The sequence below is a fragment of the Bos javanicus genome, chromosome 20 (genome assembly GCF_032452875.1).
Source record: "Bos javanicus breed banteng chromosome 20, ARS-OSU_banteng_1.0, whole genome shotgun sequence".
Taxonomy (NCBI): Eukaryota; Metazoa; Chordata; class Mammalia; order Artiodactyla; family Bovidae; genus Bos; species Bos javanicus.
Genome location: NC_083887.1, coordinates 14,725,125 through 14,742,378, shown reverse-complemented (window position 1 = coordinate 14,742,378; position 17,254 = coordinate 14,725,125). Strand labels below are relative to the sequence as shown.

The following is a 17,254-nucleotide window of genomic DNA, read 5'->3' as shown; positions in this document are numbered from 1 at the left end:
AACCTCTGGATTCACTCTTTTTGATTCCAGACACATCAGCTCAGCCCATTGTGGCATCATTTACCACTCTGGTCACTCCTGGTCTCAGCTTGATTCAAACTTTCTTGAAGTTTTCATCTTCTCTTCAGAGGCTGCTGTTTGAGAGAGGGCGGCAGGGAACAGGAGCTGAAAAACACTGTGGGTGGAAGTAAAAGATCTTCCTCTATTTTCCTCCAATGCAACATAAAGCAAAAGCAAGTTATTTCCCCTTTCAGATACTTCAACAATTCAGCAATGTTTGATGTGCGATACACAAATGGTCGGTCTTTCGTTATCCTTTATCTTGGATATGTGAAGAATAACATACCCCTGGGAAAATGAAAGCAAAATCAAGTGTATTAGGAGTTGAAGCAGAAAGGGTGAGTGTGCATGTGTGTGTGAATACAGGAGGTAGAGGGCACACATAAATGTGGGAAAACATCCCCAGACCCAGTTCCGTGCACACACCTGCAGCTCTGCCTCATTCCGTCCTACTCCAGAAAGCAAAGTCGATTAAGTGGATGTGGAAAGCCAGAAGATGGTGGAAAATTCTTTGAACCAAAGAAACCAACCCTATCATTAAAAACAAAATGAAACAAACAAACAAAGAAAAAACTTCACATTTGTGACCTGTACAATACTTAATAGTAAAAATACCCCAAAAAATAATATTGTAAAAGAATACCCACAGAACACTGAGTTTCTGTGAAAAGTGAATTGCTATAAACTTTTCAAGTAGTTCCACAGATTTACTTAAACTAAAATTCAAATATGAAAAGTAAATGTAGCTTTTCTATTTTTCTAATCTTCACTCGCACTGAAATATCTTAATCTCTTCAGCCTCAACAATTTCTTTTCAGTATCAATAGTGCTTACAGGGAAATTCTGCTTCTCAGATGCCCTGACCCAGGGCTTCCCTATTGGTCCAGTGGTTATTAATTCTCCTGCCAATGCAGAGGACATGGGTTCAATCCCTGGCCCGGGAAGATCCCACATGCCACAGAGCAACTAAGCCCAAGCATTACAATTACTGAAGCCCGCATGCCTAGAGCTGGTACTCTGCAACAAGAGAAGCCACTGCAGTGAGAAAGAAGCCCAAGCACCCCAACGAAGAGTAGCCTCTGCTTGGTGCAACTAGAGAAAGCCCACATGCAGCAAGGAAGATGCAGTACAGCCAAAACTAAATAAGAAAAAAAAGATGCCCCCATTCGCCCCTCCCCAAGATGGCATATAGACGTATGTCCTTGTGGGGACCTAGGACCTTCTCAACAATGGACTCCTTCCCATCACACTGGTGGTATGGATGCATGAAGTCTGTGGCTGATGCATTTGCTTGGGTTCCTCCTCAGCCTGGCTTGGGCCACATGTTCCTCTCTCCTGACTCGATCCCACGTCGGCCACCCACCCTGTATGTATCCTCTGGGAGTCTAACTGTAATTCCTGTTTTCTCCCCACAGTAGGCAGGCAGCCCTAGATCCAACTGTGGTGAAGAGGAAGAAGATCAGGGAAGAAAGGCACACACATGAAATTTTTAAAATGTGAGCTGAAAATATATTTCTCTTCTCTCTTCTCCCCAGTAAATTAAGCAATCATGCAGGGAACCAGCCTGTCATTATAGCCCCTATAAAAGGAGGAGAAGGAGGAAGCCCTCTCAGGCAGAAGGCATGATGGGAGGGAAGTTCTGACAGGCCAGCAAGAAGTAGAAATCTGGCCCCTTTCAGCCTCCATGAGATAACGGAGAAAGACAAAGAACAGAAGTAGAAAAAGCAAGACTTGAGATATTTGCTAACTGATCTCTGCACTGGTATCACAGCAAATATAAGCTGAGAAGAAAGCTACAAGACTTCACAGGGGCTCCTAAGGACCCTTGCAGGGCACAATGTAGGGGCCCAACGATGTGCACGGCACTCTTCGCAACTCAAGGCAGCTGCTTTAGAGTAAAATTGGAAAGGTTATGGGATGGCATGGTATTGGGGCCTTCCTAGACTTTCTCAGCTCTAGGGGGCATGAAAAGTTGCTAGTAGCGCCCATGTGGCTTGTGGGTGGAGCACAAAGGAGTTAACATTGCTGGCTGGGGAGCTTCTCCAGGTCATCTTACTGAGAGCCATGTCTCAGGACCATGACCCAGGTCAAGACCAAAGGGGAGTTCATGGCCAGATCTCAGGCAAACCATGCAACATCCACAGCAGCTGACAGACAAGACTATCCCAAGAGAAACCTGACCACGACTTCTCCAGAAACTTCAGCAATGGGAGCCAGCAGAGAGGGCAGGGACAGATAGAAAAGGAACACTCTCTCCACAGAAGGACAAGGATCCACTCACAGATCAGAGTCCTCTCCCCTCCCTCTGCTATTGCCACATGCTCAGTTGCTTTAGTTGTGTCCGACTCTTTGGGACCCCATGTAGCCCGCCAGGCTCCTCTGTCCATGGGATTATCCCAGCAAGATTACTAGAGTGGGTTGCCATTTCCTTCTCCATGTGATTGCCACAAGAACACAAAAACCATGACCTCAGAAGCCATCTTTGTCAGGGACAAGGAGAATGGTGAAAGAATAAACAGTTACTGAAAAGGCATAAACTAAAAGGAAACGCTTGAAGTCAGAATATAATGATAAATCCTTAATTTGCATTCCCCTGGACACACACTCACATACACACACCCACACATAATACTCAGTAGGGCAAAAAGGGGGGTGGGAAGGGTGCTTACAAGACTGGATTTTTGTTGAAAAATAAAAGAGCCACATTTTTTTTGCACCTTTATGAATAGAATAAGCAAATATGCCATTCTGCTATAATAGTTAATAAAATGATGTTTTTAGTGTATTGCTAATTCAGCAAATAAGTCTTTTGATGAATTATTCAATCAGCTAATTACTAGTCCATAAATCACAGTTTGGCAAACTGGTGCTCAGCAAATTGTGTTTTTTTTTAGTAAACTAATCTTTTGATAAATTGCTGTTCAGTGAATTGATCTGTTTCAGCCTACTGGTTTAAAACATACACACACACAGAGAAAATCCCCAGTCCCATTATGCTTATTTTGACTCTCTGCTGTCGTACCTCAAATTCTGCACTAGTTGGAAACACTTTAAAATACATTTATATTGCTTTCCTATCAGCACCTGCAGCTCGATCATTTTGGCATAAACATGAAATCTATGAACCATGTACAACTGTCACAAACCTGGTGTGAGTGGCTCTCCAAATACAGTGCTGGTCTTTCCAGAACACTTACAGACAAGGTGGGACTGCAAGAGCCGAAAGGAGGAAAATGGGATAGGGAGGATGAATGGGAGGTTGCATGATAAAAAATAACCCTGAAGCAACGGGCACTCACACTCATAAAAATCTACAGATGTTCAGCTCTCAACTGGGACTTGCACGCCTTAGGCTCACTTCCAGATAATTGTTCTTACTTCAAACCACTGTGTAGTTCCACTCCACCTAGAATTCCTTCTCATTGATAAGCTTTGTTGGTGCATGGTATGCAACATTTTTTCCAAGGTTTACTTTGCATAAGTTGAGACTTTTGTTTCCCCGAGAGCATCTGTAGTAAGACACCATTACAATTAAAATCATCCACTGTCAGGACTTCCCGGGTGGTCCAGCGGCTAAGACTGTGCTCCCAACGCAAAAGGCTGGGATCAATCCCTGGTTGGGGAACTAGATCCCACATGCCATAACCAAAAGCTGTTAAAAAAGATCCCATTGCTGCAAAAAAGACTGAATATCCTGTGTGCTGCAACTAAGACTCAGCACACCTAAATAAGCAAATAAGAAATAACAATTAAAAAAAAATCATACACTGTCATAATCCACAACATAGAAGACAAGCTCTCCCTGCCTAGTCATTTTGATTCTAGCTCTCTCTACTCCAACACAATATAGGCAAGTATGTGCCATCAGTGTCTCCCACATTCCACATATCACTTCTGCCACAACTGTCTCTTATTCCCACTGTCCCAACATGCCTACCTTCTGCTCAATCCCTCTCTTTTCAAGGTCTCTCATCTCAACAATCTCATGAAACCCTGCATCAACTACTTCACGATGATCTATTTTCTGAATGTTTGCCTGCATTATTCATTTTGGCTCTCACTCCATTCATTTCACATTTTACTTATTTCATGTATGTGTCACTCCAAATACCATACATTTCTTGAACTGAGGTGTTGTGTCTGATATTTCATCCCTTCATTCAGTGATGAAGACATCAACATATATTCTAATAAAGATTTATGGAACTGAATGGAATTTTCTATTGTAACTTTAACACTGTGATCAGGTTTAGAAATAATTGCACTTGCTCACATGCTCAAAATAGACACTACACCGAATCACTTAGTAGAAAGAATGCTTTCAGAAAAACCTCTGTAATGATGGGGAGAGATGGTATTCAGAAATGGAACTGAATTGGTTCTTTGGAAAATCAATGTTGGAACATAATATTCTTCTTACAAATTTGCTGAACAAAGAATACAGATGTAGCATATTGGCTGTTTCTGGGGGTGGGGAATAAATTTAGCATCCAAATGAGATAACAGAAGCAGAAACTAATTCACTTAAGAGGGAAAAATCTTACAAAATGCAAGACAAGAAAATAAAGAAATTATCATTGTGTCACAATAAGCCATAAATCGAATATGAAGGTATTTTTAGAGTGAATATGATATTGGGGTAGAATGAATAAGGCATATGTATATTGAAAAGGGATCTGAAAATAAAATAATTTTTGATGAAGATTCATACACAGTCAGCCCCCTCAAATCCACAGACATAGACCCCACAAATACCAAGGACCGGCTGTGATGTACCATTATATGTAAGGGACTTGAGCATCCAAGGAGCTTGGTATCCATGGGGGACCTGGAACTTATCTCCTTCAGATTCTGAGGGAAAACTGTGGTAAGTTTCTTAAAATCTCCTTAAATGAACTTAAAATCAGTTTGGCATTGTGGTTTCTGTGTGTCTCAAGAGTATATCTATTAAATACTTATGAGCATTAGGACACATTCTTTATGTCCTCTTACAATTGGTTAATTTTTAAGGCACCGAATTTTCATCTGGGAACCTCACCCAGAGGTGTGGAGAAACTGGAGTTAAAAAGCAAACGAAATAAAGACTAAAAAAAAGTAAAGCAAAGGTTAAAGATTTCATAAACATGATTTTACTTATATAACCACTCTGAATATTTATATATATATATAAGTCAAAATGTTACCAGAATATGTGTAGAAACATAGAGATAAATACTGAAAGAAATAGCCAAAAGGTTTGAAAATAGTACCTCTGTGGAGAAGAAAAAGAGATGGAATAGTCCAGGGCACAAGAACTTTTCCCCCCCATTATACTAGTTGTAATGCTAACTGATTTTAAAGATATCTATGCATTATTAATACTTCAAAAAGTTAAATTTTAAAGAAGATGCTGAGGAGCTGATTGGAGGTTCTGCACACCTAGGTGGAAATTCTCCACTAGTGACCTTCACTAGTGACTGTGTAGTGATCCAGCCGTAGAGATAGGGTTTGAGTCTATTATTAAATGGAAGTCTTTTCTCCGGGACTGTTTTCCTGCAGTAAGTTAACAGTGTCTATAGCTGATCAATCAAAATTTCAGTATAAGCACATTTTTGGAGATGTGTAGATTACCATGGAATTCAACAGACTTTTTCTCTGAGAAGAAAGTGATATGAGGAAGTGAACTGCAACTTTCCATCACAAGCCCATTTTAACGATGTGCTTCTACTATTGAAGGGAACACTTTAAAAATAGATTTTTTTTTTAGCTACAATCTATCATAAATCATTTTTTAAATGTAAATAACCACTTTCCATAGGAATTATGCTAATTTTATATTTGTTTCTCTCACATTTCTGAGTGCAGTGCTTTCTTACATGCTAAGTAATCAGTGGGTGTTGAATGAGTGAACTTTGGTACATAAGTACTGCATACTCTCCATGTTCCCTTCCGGTTTACAATTCACTTTATCTTCTGTCTATTGACTTCCACTTGGCTCAGCCAATGGGAGCCCTTCCAGGATATCTGATCTTGGGAAGAGAAAAAGATCCAGGTATTTTCTCCATCTGCCCTTTCTCTTTTCCTTTCTCTCTCTGCCAGCTCACAGTTTAGCAGTGATTATGTCCTCCCCCACCCAACATGCACCTCTTGCTAGTCAGCCTGCGTGCAAAGTCACTTCAGTTGTGTCCAACTGTGCAACCCCATAGACTGTAGCCCACCAGGCTCCTCTGTCCCTGGGATTCTCCAGACAAGAACACTGGAGTAGACTGCCATGCCCTTCTCCAGGGATCTTTCAGACCCAGGGATTGAACCCACATCTCGTGTCTCCTGCATTGGCGGGCAGGTTCTTTACCACTAGCGTCACCTGGGAAGCAGCCTTTTTTCTACAGTTGCCAGATTCCAGCAGCTGCTCCCTTTCCTTGCTTTTTTCAGACCCAGAGGAAGTGACTGCTTCCTGTTCGTCTCAGCCCCTGTGTGCTTCACCACCTTCCCTTAACCCACAGTTTTGTATGTAGCCCTTTCTTTAAATTTCTTTTATTTCTCTTTTGATTCTTCTTCTTGACTTCTCTTCTATTTCCTGCTCTAACCATGACAGATTCAACATGTGCCTAACATATTTAGTCCAATTTCAACAACTCTCTAGGGTATGAAGCACTGGGCAAAGTAATGTGGTAGATACAGAGATTGAGTCTTGCTCTTTATTCATCAGAGATGAATGTAAAATTGGTAAACTCAGGGTAAATTAAAAAATTTCTCTTTCTCCATCTGTTGCCAAAAGAGCTCTTCAAGGACTGAATGTGCACATATCTGCCTTGTCCCTTGTCATAACTAGGTCAGAATAATTACTTTAATAAAGAGGTCCGAGGTTTCTGGACCTGGGACCCATTTCAGCGCCTATCTGATAAACATTTAAGACTTTTGAAGGCTGATGTGGAGCAATAAAATATACAGCAAGGCCTAGATCCTTTAGTGTTTATGAATGCATAAATTTTTTTGTTAAAAATTAGAAACACCAAGAGCTCCAGAACTTACAGAGTTGGAGATTTCCTAGGACAGAGGGAACGAATATATGTTTTCCTCATCCTCTTTCTTTTTTTGACAGTAAGAATATAGTTTTATTTATAGAAGTAATAAAAGGAATATACCACACAAGTGTTTTACACACAAAACACCTTAGACATAAAAAGATGGAGGTGAATTTTTGCAGTTTATTCACATTGAGTCTAGAGTACTAGGCGACCAACTGTCACCTTAAAAAAAAAAAAAAAGAATCTTGTCACATCTCTTGAATGCAAATTAAACAGCTCAGACCGAGGTGAATAAGGTCACATAGAATCTGGAACTCACTCTAGTCTGTACCCTTACAATAACTCCTGAAGCTGCTACACTTACGATAGAATAATTCCGTGGGTGATGGGTCAGACAAAAGAAACGCCAAACAGATTCTCCGTCACAGCACTGCAGGTGAAAGGGGAAGACAGACTTTAAACAAAGCTGCATTTATCAATCGTGTTCCCTTTCGTCTACCCTCAACAGCTTTGTCATACGAGTGGTTGTGGTGTTTTGTTGGGAGAAGAATGGAATTGGTAGACCAGGATTTAAAAAAGTGTACATCAGGCAGTATGGCTTACCAGTTAAGGATAGGCTGCTTGGGTTCAATCTTTGTTCTTCTACTTCCTTAGATAAGCTATTTAGCAGCCCAATGCTTTAGTTGTCTGTAAAATGCAGATAAGAGCAGTATGTATAGGATCACAACGAAAATTAAATGAATTAACATGTGTAAAGAAGTTGCACATGACACATTATACGAGTATTAGTTGTTGTTATATTTTGGGAGCTTACAAAGTCATTTTGAAACTCTTACTCTGAAATTGGTTTGGTTGCCCTAGTACATGGATTGACTTTCTTGATGTGAGAAATTCCATGTGGCCCATAGATATTTTGAAATTCTGCCGGTTATATGTCTCTGTATTTCCCAAGATGAGTCCTGATTGGTATAACACTACAAACCATAGTAAAATTTAATATTAATTTAAGAACACTTCAAACTGTAAGTTCCAGAGTGCTCAAAGAGGGAAGAAATTGTTGCAGACTGGGAATAGGTCAGGAAGAAGGGTACTTGGGATGGAATATGAAAAAATCAGTGGGATTCTGAGAAGGGGGAAAGGAAAGGTACATGCTTTCCCTCCTAGGAAAATATTTTTAGTTACCAGATTGTGCTTATCTTTGTTTATTCCAGGGTACACTTTCTAAAAGCACTTAGTCTTCCCAAGAACAGCACTAACAGGCTCTGATATTGTCTATTCTGGGAAATAAAAAACAAAACCAGAATGAAAGCAAAGGTTATGTAACCGTGTTACAAATTTAAATGCTTTGTGTTTCGCTCTGCCAGAATTTCATTAAAGACTGTGAGTTCACAATAGTAGGCACCCACTAGGGGTGTGTCTGTGTGTGTGTGTGCTGTGTGTGCATCTAAGTCATTTTTTTCTAGTTTGTTGGGGAGAAAAGAGGCTTTGTCTCCTCCCTGCCCTGAGTCAGTTTCATGCTGCAGCTATTCCTACCTGAGTTAGTGCCCATGAGCCACCATTCACTTTACTGCTTCTTGCTGCCAGGACACCTGGCTTATTGCCCCTTTCAAAGGATGTAGTTACCGCTTGCAGATGTCAGCAAAGGGATGACTCCGGGGTTGGCATATTTACTGCCCTGACATTTTATTTCCTGCATCACCAGCTCACATGGTTGTTCCGGCAAATTAAATTTATACTGAAGATTTAGAGTTATGAGAAGTTTACTTCATAACACAACTTGTTATTATTGAATATTAGACACCCTTGGCCTTAAGGATCTTTTGGTTCCTCCACTACTGGGAGTTTTCTTCCTTCATCAGTCTTCCTTCCAAATTCCTCACTCCTTTCCCCCCAGTCCTCTGTCCTTTTAGATTAACCCCAATATAAAATCTTTGTTTACTCTTATACAGATCAGCTTGTCTGTCTTTTTGTTTCATCCTCCTCTTTAAATGCATGCCCTCAGGATCTCTCCTCCACCCCCAAACAGCTCATTAAGGCATTTTCCTAAACAAAGACATGAAGAGAACTCTGAAGACAACTCTGGTGCCAGGTGCTAAATGGTAAACATAGATGGTAAGAGGGAGAGGAATCTCCTCACAGAGGAAACCTGTAACTAAGCATGAAAGGATCAGCCTGGCTAGTTATTCCTTCATCGACTTGCTAGCAAATCTATAGACAGTAGCAAAGTGGAAGACCATCTCTGTTTAATCAAGTTAAATGTTAGATGATGTCTTAAATTGGGTTTCCCCGGTGGCCCAGTTGTAAAGGATCTGCCTGCCAATGCAGGAGACACAAGAGATGCGGGTTCAATCCCTGGATCGGGAAGATCCCCTGGAGTAGGAAACGGCAACCCAAGCCAGTATTCTTGCCTAGAAAATTCCACGGACAGAGGAGCTGCTGGGCTGCAGTCCACGGGGTCACAAAGAATTGGACATGACTGAGCGACTGAGCACATACATACGATATCTTAAATTGGATCCACTAGAAATACAACTCAGAGAAGGCGATGGCACCCCACTCCAGTACTCTTGCCTGGAAAATCCCATGGATGGAGGAGCCTGCTAGGCTACAGTCCATGGGGCCGCTATGAGTCGGACACGACTGAGTGACTTCACTTTCACTTTTCACTTTCATGCATTGGAGAAGGAAATGGCAACCCACTCCAGTGTTCTTGCCTGGAAAATCCCAGGGACAGGGGAGCCTGGTGGGCTTCTGTCTATGGGGTCGCACAAAGTCGGACACAACTGACGCGACTTAGCAGCAGCAGCAGAAATACAACTGAGATGGAAATTACTGATCAAGCGTTTTATTGAAAGAATGCCCTCAGGGGAAACCTGTACAGGAGTGAGGAAAGCAGGCTGGGGACCAGGGGAAAATCCAGGCAAAGATGTGGGTTCATCCCACAGGCAACTCTGGAGCAAGTACACTGGCTGATGGAGCTGCCTATCAGTCAGACATTAACCGTGAGCCACCCTTCAGAGAAGGGTATAACTTCCCAAGCATTTCCAGGTCAGGTGCTTTTGTTAGCAAAAGGCAGTTCTCAGGAGAAGGGTGCACCTGTGAGCTGTTACCAATCGACAGGTAAAGGAGCTGGGGGCTGGGTGTATCAGTATATGAAGAGGCTGAGGTGGGTGCACAACAATAGCATCTTCTATGATGTCCATGGTAGAATTTACCATCCTGATACCTGGGTCTGAAGCTGACTGAGACAGCTCAGGAGCTATCCAGACCCAGGAGACGATCAAACATACACCAAATTGCACTCTGCCAGTCACTTTCTTTTCCATCTTTTTCCTTCCCTAACTTATTTCAAAATGTCTCCTCTCCATACTTATATCATATTTCCTATTTTTATTTTAATATAACTCACTAGCTACAAACATTCACTGTTCTTGATGTATGAGTGGTGCTTTTTTCCACAATAGGTGCTACAGAGGTTGAATCACCAAATCCTGATAACATAACTAGACACGTGTGTGAGGTTTACGCGGGATCAAGGCATCACTGGGTTCTGATTGGTTGGCTTGCTAGAGGCATAGATTCACAAAACATTGATCGCTCTTACCAAAGAAGTAGAAGTTATGTTCTTTTAATATTTTATACTGCAGTTTTTTTTCCTATGCAAATATTTAGCAATGTCCTATGGAGAAGGTAATGGCACCCCACTCCAGTACTCTTGCCTGGCAAATTCCATGGACAGAGGAGCCTGGTGGGCTGCAGTCCATGGGGTCGCTAGGAGTCGGACACCACTGAGCGACTTCACTTTCACTTTTCACTTTTATGCATTGGAGAAGGAAATGGCAACCCACTCCAGTGTTCTTGCCTGGAGAATCCCAGGGACGGGGGAGCCTGGTGGGCTGCTGTCTACGGGGTCGCACAGAGTTGGACACGACTGAAGTGACTTAGCAGCAGCAGCAGCATTCATTTGATAACTGCAAATAAAATAACCCAAAACACAATGTTTCCCTATAACAAAAAAAGATGTGCACAATTATGTGGTATTAGAGCCAAGATTGTCAATTGCAAAGAACAAATTAATTCTGCTAAAGAGAGAAGTTAATGTCAAGGATACAGAAACTTCACTGACTCCAAAAACAGGGGATGACACAGAGAGCTGGAATGTCAGAAGCTCTCTCTTTCTTAGCAATAGTGCGGCCTCCTTCACCCCTGATTCTTTCTCCAGTTTGGTCCGTGTATCATGGACTCTCAGTCATCCTTCTTTATTTCTCACATTATACATGGCTATTGGCCCAAGTCCACATTAGACCACTGATGACTGAAACCTCCCTCTAGGTCTCTTGGTTCAAATCCTAAAGAGAAATCTGACAGGGTAAAGTGAATATCTTTAGTCCAGTCAACTCTTGAAAGGGTCAGAGGAGTATTGTCATCTGCTGTCCACTCAGCGTGGCTGGAGCAAGAAAGCTCAAGGTGGAAAATTAAACTGGGTATGATAAGACATTACTTTGCCAACAAAGGTCTGTATAGTCAAAGCTATGGTTTTTCCAGAAGTCATGTATGGATGTGAGTTGGACCATAAAGAAGGCTGAATGCTGAAAAATTTATGCTTTTGAACTGTGGTGTTGGAGAAGACTCTTGAAAATCCCTTGGACTGCAAGATTAAACCAGTTCAATCCTAAAGGAAATCAATCCTGAATATTCATTAGGAGGACTGACACTGAAGCTGAAACTCCAATACTTTGGCTGCCTGATGCAAAGGGTCAACTCATTAGAAAAGACCCCGATGCTGGGAAAGATTGAAGGCAGGAGGAGAAGGGGAGACAGAGGACAAGATGGTTGATGGCATCACTGACTCAATGGACATGAGTTTGAGTAAGCTCCAGGAGATGCTGAAGGACAGGGAAGCCTGGTGTCTGCAGTCCATGGGGTCGCCAAGAGTTGGACACGACTGAACAACAATGATAGAGACATTGGTATTTTTGATCCATTGAGTTCATATAAACCACACACGTTTGTGGTCAGTGACTGGGTGTTCCACATTCTCCTGTTAAGACAAGGGAAGAATTTATTCCAGTTTAGTCTGAGGCCTGGAGACTACTAAGGCACTTAAACAAATAAACCTCTTATGTAATTTGCCTTAGAATATAGCAAATTCTATAGGTGGGCTAAGTCAGGAAATAAAGAAGACATCTGGAAGAAGTTTTAGCTTTGGACTGTGTCTATTCAATGACCCAGATGAGGTAGAAAAGTTGGGGGTAATAAATGCCATAATTCTTTCCTAAAGTCATTTTAATTTTAGGGTGCTGAGGTTGAAACTAAGATGGAAGATTCTGCTCTAATCACCCCTTTTCAATTCTACCTAGCTCCCTGAAGCTCCAGGAAGGTGTCTGGCCTGCAGACCACCTTGTACCTTTGAGGAACAACATTATATGCAGTGCTATACATAGTATGATTGGAACTCTCAGAAGGGCATGCCTATTCCAAAAAGCTCCTTGCAAAAAACAGACAGCAATGCCTGACATTTCATCACTAAAGACTTAGCTGTGCCCAGATGAGTTTCTAGATACCATTCCCCACTAAAAGGGAAAGCACATCTTGGAAATTTGCTGATTCCAGTTCAAGGGCAGGGAAAATTCAAGGTGAACCTGGGACCTCTTGTCCTACAAACCAAAGAAGTGCTCAGAAATTAATCAGATCATGTCAGAGGGACATAGGGGCTAACTTACAAGGACTTTCACTGGTTAAATTTGGAATAATTTGAGCATTAAGAGAATAATTATGACAATGACTGTAACACCCAGAAGTCCATAGCTATACTTGAAAGAAAGAAGGAAAACTCTCCTTTACAAAAGACTGTAGCTAATAAATATAGATGAAATGATAGAGGAAATCAACATTTTGCAGCTCTTACTATAATAATTGATTGAGACAAGGATCCTCAGTGGATTCTCCACTGATTAATATCGCGGATGGTGTTGGTTCTTGGAATCCATACCTCCCTTCTACAGTTACTCCAGAGTGGCTTTTGAGGGTAGGAGACTGCGGCCCAAGCTTGTCTACCATCTTGACAGAAAGCAGAAACAAGACATTTTTATAGCTCTTAATCTATAGTGGATGCAACATTTGGACTCAAGATAGGCTACAAAAATAATGAAGCAATTTGTACAACCACTAGAATGTACCATGCGTGTGTGCTAAGTTGCTTCAGTCATGTCTGATTCTTTGCAACCCTATGGACTGTAGCCTGCCAGGCTCCTCTGTCCATGGGATTCTCCAGACAAGAATACTGGAAAGGGTTGCAGGCCCTCCTCCAGGGGATCTTCCTGATCCAGGGATTGAACCTGCATCTCTTACGTCTTGTGCATTGGCAGGCAGATTCTTACCAAGAGTGTCACCTGGGAAGTCCGGAATGTATCATAGTGTCCACTAACTTCTATCCTTGCCAGCAGTATGTTTAATAACTATATATTTTTCTAATTCAGTATGGCAAAAGTACATTTTATTGATTTATTTGCATTTCTTTGTTCACCAATGAAGTTGAAATTTTTTCCAATATGTTTATTGAGTCCACGGATTTCTTCTCATGAGAATTTGGCTATTCATGGCATTTGTTCATTTACCTTTTTAAAGCTTTCTTTCCTCATTTATTTAGTCTTCTATGATTTATTCTGGTTTATGATTTGTCCATTTATTTTGACTGACTTTGAGGGCTTTTTAAAGTATATTATAAAAGACCGTTATGGTATGATAAGAGCAATAATGGAAAATCTGATGATCCCATCACAATGGAATTTTCCTCCACAAGCTCTCTGTGAGATGGAGATTGTAACTCTTTTTCTGTTCTGTTATTTATGTGCAAATATTTCTATTTATGTATATGAAAACCTGTCAATATTTTCTGTATTATTTTATCTGCTGTTTCTAAGCTTATAATTTTAAAACTCTCTCTTCACGATATTCAAAGCTATTAAATTACATTTTATTCAGGTTTCTAAACTTTAGTATTTTATTAGTCAATCTCATCTGAAATGGATTTTGAGGAAGAGGAAAAATAGTTTAAAATGCAAAAATTACAAATTGATGTGCAAAATGGACTTCATGTCTTTTATCCAGCTGAATTATTACCACAGTGGATGGCATCGTGGATCTAGGCATTACAAAGAGATAAATACTCTGTTGTCAAAAAAAGATCGCTCAGCCAAAAGAGAATAATGACAGAGGGGAAACTCATAAAATGTTCTTACTGAGATACTGTTTGGTTTCATTTTGTTGTTATGATAGCTTGATTGTTGGGGGAAGGGCTGCAAAGGGAAATGGAAAAGGCTAGCTCAATTTAACTCTGTATTTTATTGCAAAACTGCCTGAATAATACAGGAGCAAGTTTGAATTGTGACAGCTGGTGCAGCCTTGCCTAAATCACATGGAGTTTCAGGTATAAGCTGAACAGTGACTACTAAATTTCGCTGAGCTGATAATCCTTTTATTTCCTGAATAAATTCATTACTTTATTTACTTCATTTTCTTTCTGCTTTCCTTTGATTCAAATATGAATGAATTTATAACATATATACTTATGTTCTTTGATGACCAAGTTGCTTTCAGATTACACTCCTTTCACCTTACTGAGACCTGTCCTTCACCCCCAGATACTGATCCTGGCTTCCAAGCCATCTTTGTAAACCAAGGAAAAATCACGGGGTGACTTTTTACTAATTTCCTGGGGAAAATAAGATACCCAGATGACAGAAATGTTCTCGGTACACTTCCCATGTGCTTTTTCCCTGTGGAAATAATTTGCTTTATTGAATTAATACAATTCTTACCTTCAATATGGTAGAAGGTGTTTATCAAACTGCTCTCAGACTCCATGCCTGGATAATTCTGTTGCTTGAGCTGTTTGGCACATTGGTTGTCAAGTAACCTAAATGAAGTCAATTTCCTTCTTTGTACTTTAATGTTTTCATTTGCAATAGCAATATAGCACTTATCTATTGAGGACTCAATTATTCAAAATACATTCGTATAAATGTTTGAGGACACAGTTGAATGGTATTTCATAATTGCAAAGGAGAGCTTAGGAAAGGAACAGGAGGAAACTTCTGGTTAGTTTTAGCCTGTCTACCTTAATGGACAACAGCAGCTGCTAATTCTTAAAGGGACATTATCTGGCCTTTGCTTTAAATATATTTTTTATTGTTTTTGTTTTGTTTTTGGTTTTGTTGTTAATGCTACAGTGTCTGCCATATATGTTTTCCTTAAATAAATGAATGAATGAAATCCAGCCATCCAAATTCTATACTCCCAAATTAAGGACTATATGACAACCTAAAATCAACACATTCCAGGAAATAATTTGAAGAAAGTACATTAAACCAATAGACAGGTAAGTCCATGACTCATTGGAAAAAAAAATTAATACTATTTTACAACTAATAAAATAAAAGCTAATACTGTGAGAAGGCAATTAAGAAAGGTCTGTTGTGCCTTGATTTACTTTGGTTTGCGTTCTTATTCTATTAGAAACAGCTGATGCCATTAGAAACAGATGTTTGTAATACAGATTAAATTAAAAAATACACTTTTTTTTTTACATTGGTCTCAGGGATAGTTTTTTTTGGCATCAGTTTATTTATTTATTTTTACTTTACAATATTATATTGGTTTTGCCATACATCAACATGAATCTGCCACGGGTATACATGTGTTCCCCATCCTGAACCCCCCTCCCACCTCCCTCCCGTACCATCCCTCTGGGTCATCCCAGTGCACCAGCCCCGAGCATCCTGTGTCCTGCATCAAACCTGGATTGACGATTCGTTTCTTATATGATATTATATATGTTTCAATGCCATTCTCTCAAATCATCTCACCCTCTCCCTCTCCCACAGAGTCCAAAAGACTGTTCTATACATCTGTGTCTCTTTTGGTGTCTCGCATACAGGGTTGTCATTACCATCTTTCTAAATTCCATATATATGCATTAGTATACTGTATTGGTGTTTTTTTTTCTGGCTTACTTCACTCTGTGTAATAGGCTCCAGTTTCATCCACCTCATTAGAACTGATTCAAATGTATTCTTTTTAATGGCTGAGTAATACTCCATTGTGTATATGTACCACAGCTTGCTTATCCATTTATCTGCTGATGGACATCTAGGTTGCTTCCATGTTCTGGCTATTATAAACAGTGCTGTGATGAACATTGGGGTACACGTGTCTCTTTCAATTCTGGTTTCCTCGGTGTGTATGCCCAGCAGTGGGATTGCTGGGTCATAAGGCAGTTCTATTTCTAGTTTTTTAAGGAATCTCCACACTGTTCTCCATAGTGGCTGTACTAGTTTGCATTCCCACCAACAGTGTAAGAGGGTTCCCTTTTCTCCACACCCTCTCCAGCATTTATTGCTTGTAGACTTTTGGATCGCAGCCAAAAAATACACTTTCATATTTCAAGTTCTTTTCCTTGTACTGAGATCTGGCCTCCCACTCACCTTTACTATCCTCCATTGGAATTTTTTTGTTTTTTGGTGGCTGTTACCCATTAAAAGCCCCATAAAATAGTAGATTTCCAAGCTGAGTTCTCTTATCAGGTTAGCTATCCTGTTCCTATCCCCATAGCCTTCCCTAGTGAAAGCTCTAAACCATAACCACTGGACCACCAGGAAATTCCCATCACATTCTACCATTTGTTATCATTGTGATGTCTTCATCTTGTCTCCCGTACAAAAGAAACTCCTTGAAGACAGGAAGAAGCCGTGTCTCTGACAACGGCAGACCTGCTGTGGAACCTGGTACAGTGTCAGTGTACAGGTGCACCAGACCAGTGTTTGTTGACTGATTGACTGAAGGAATATTAAAGGGTCAAATTAAGTTTTACCTTATTTTTTGGTGTTCCCCTCCATTTCCTTTATAATTCTTCCTCCCCTCCCTCTATACCCAGGCAGATGCCCAGTGTCTTCTCCTGCTACTTTCTAATTGTCCTGCTTTCCCCATCTTCATGCATTACTTGCTAAACCCCTTCCCTCAGACATGCTCACTGCCAGGGGTCTGGGTTAGATTCCTGGTTGGGGAACTAAGATTCTGCAAGCTGTCCATTGTGTGGACAAAATAAAAAGGTAGAGTGTGGTAAAGGACATACATTCTTTCATCCTCATCCTCAAATTTCTCTCCTCCCATTTTCTTCTTGCTACTGC

General features: G+C 40.6%; 1 protein-coding gene across 1 annotated transcript in view; it reads left to right on the top strand.

The window, feature by feature from the left end:
* Nucleotides 1-3,731, top strand: part of RGS7BP (regulator of G protein signaling 7 binding protein) — a 136,007-nt gene extending 132,276 nt beyond the window's left edge. The window contains exon 6 of the mRNA XM_061393434.1: nucleotides 31-3,731. Coding sequence (XP_061249418.1) covers nucleotides 31-191 — 161 coding nt within the window. The 3' untranslated portion in view covers nucleotides 192-3,731. The remainder of the gene's footprint in view (nucleotides 1-30) is intronic.
* Nucleotides 3,732-17,254: the final 13,523 nt, after the last annotated feature.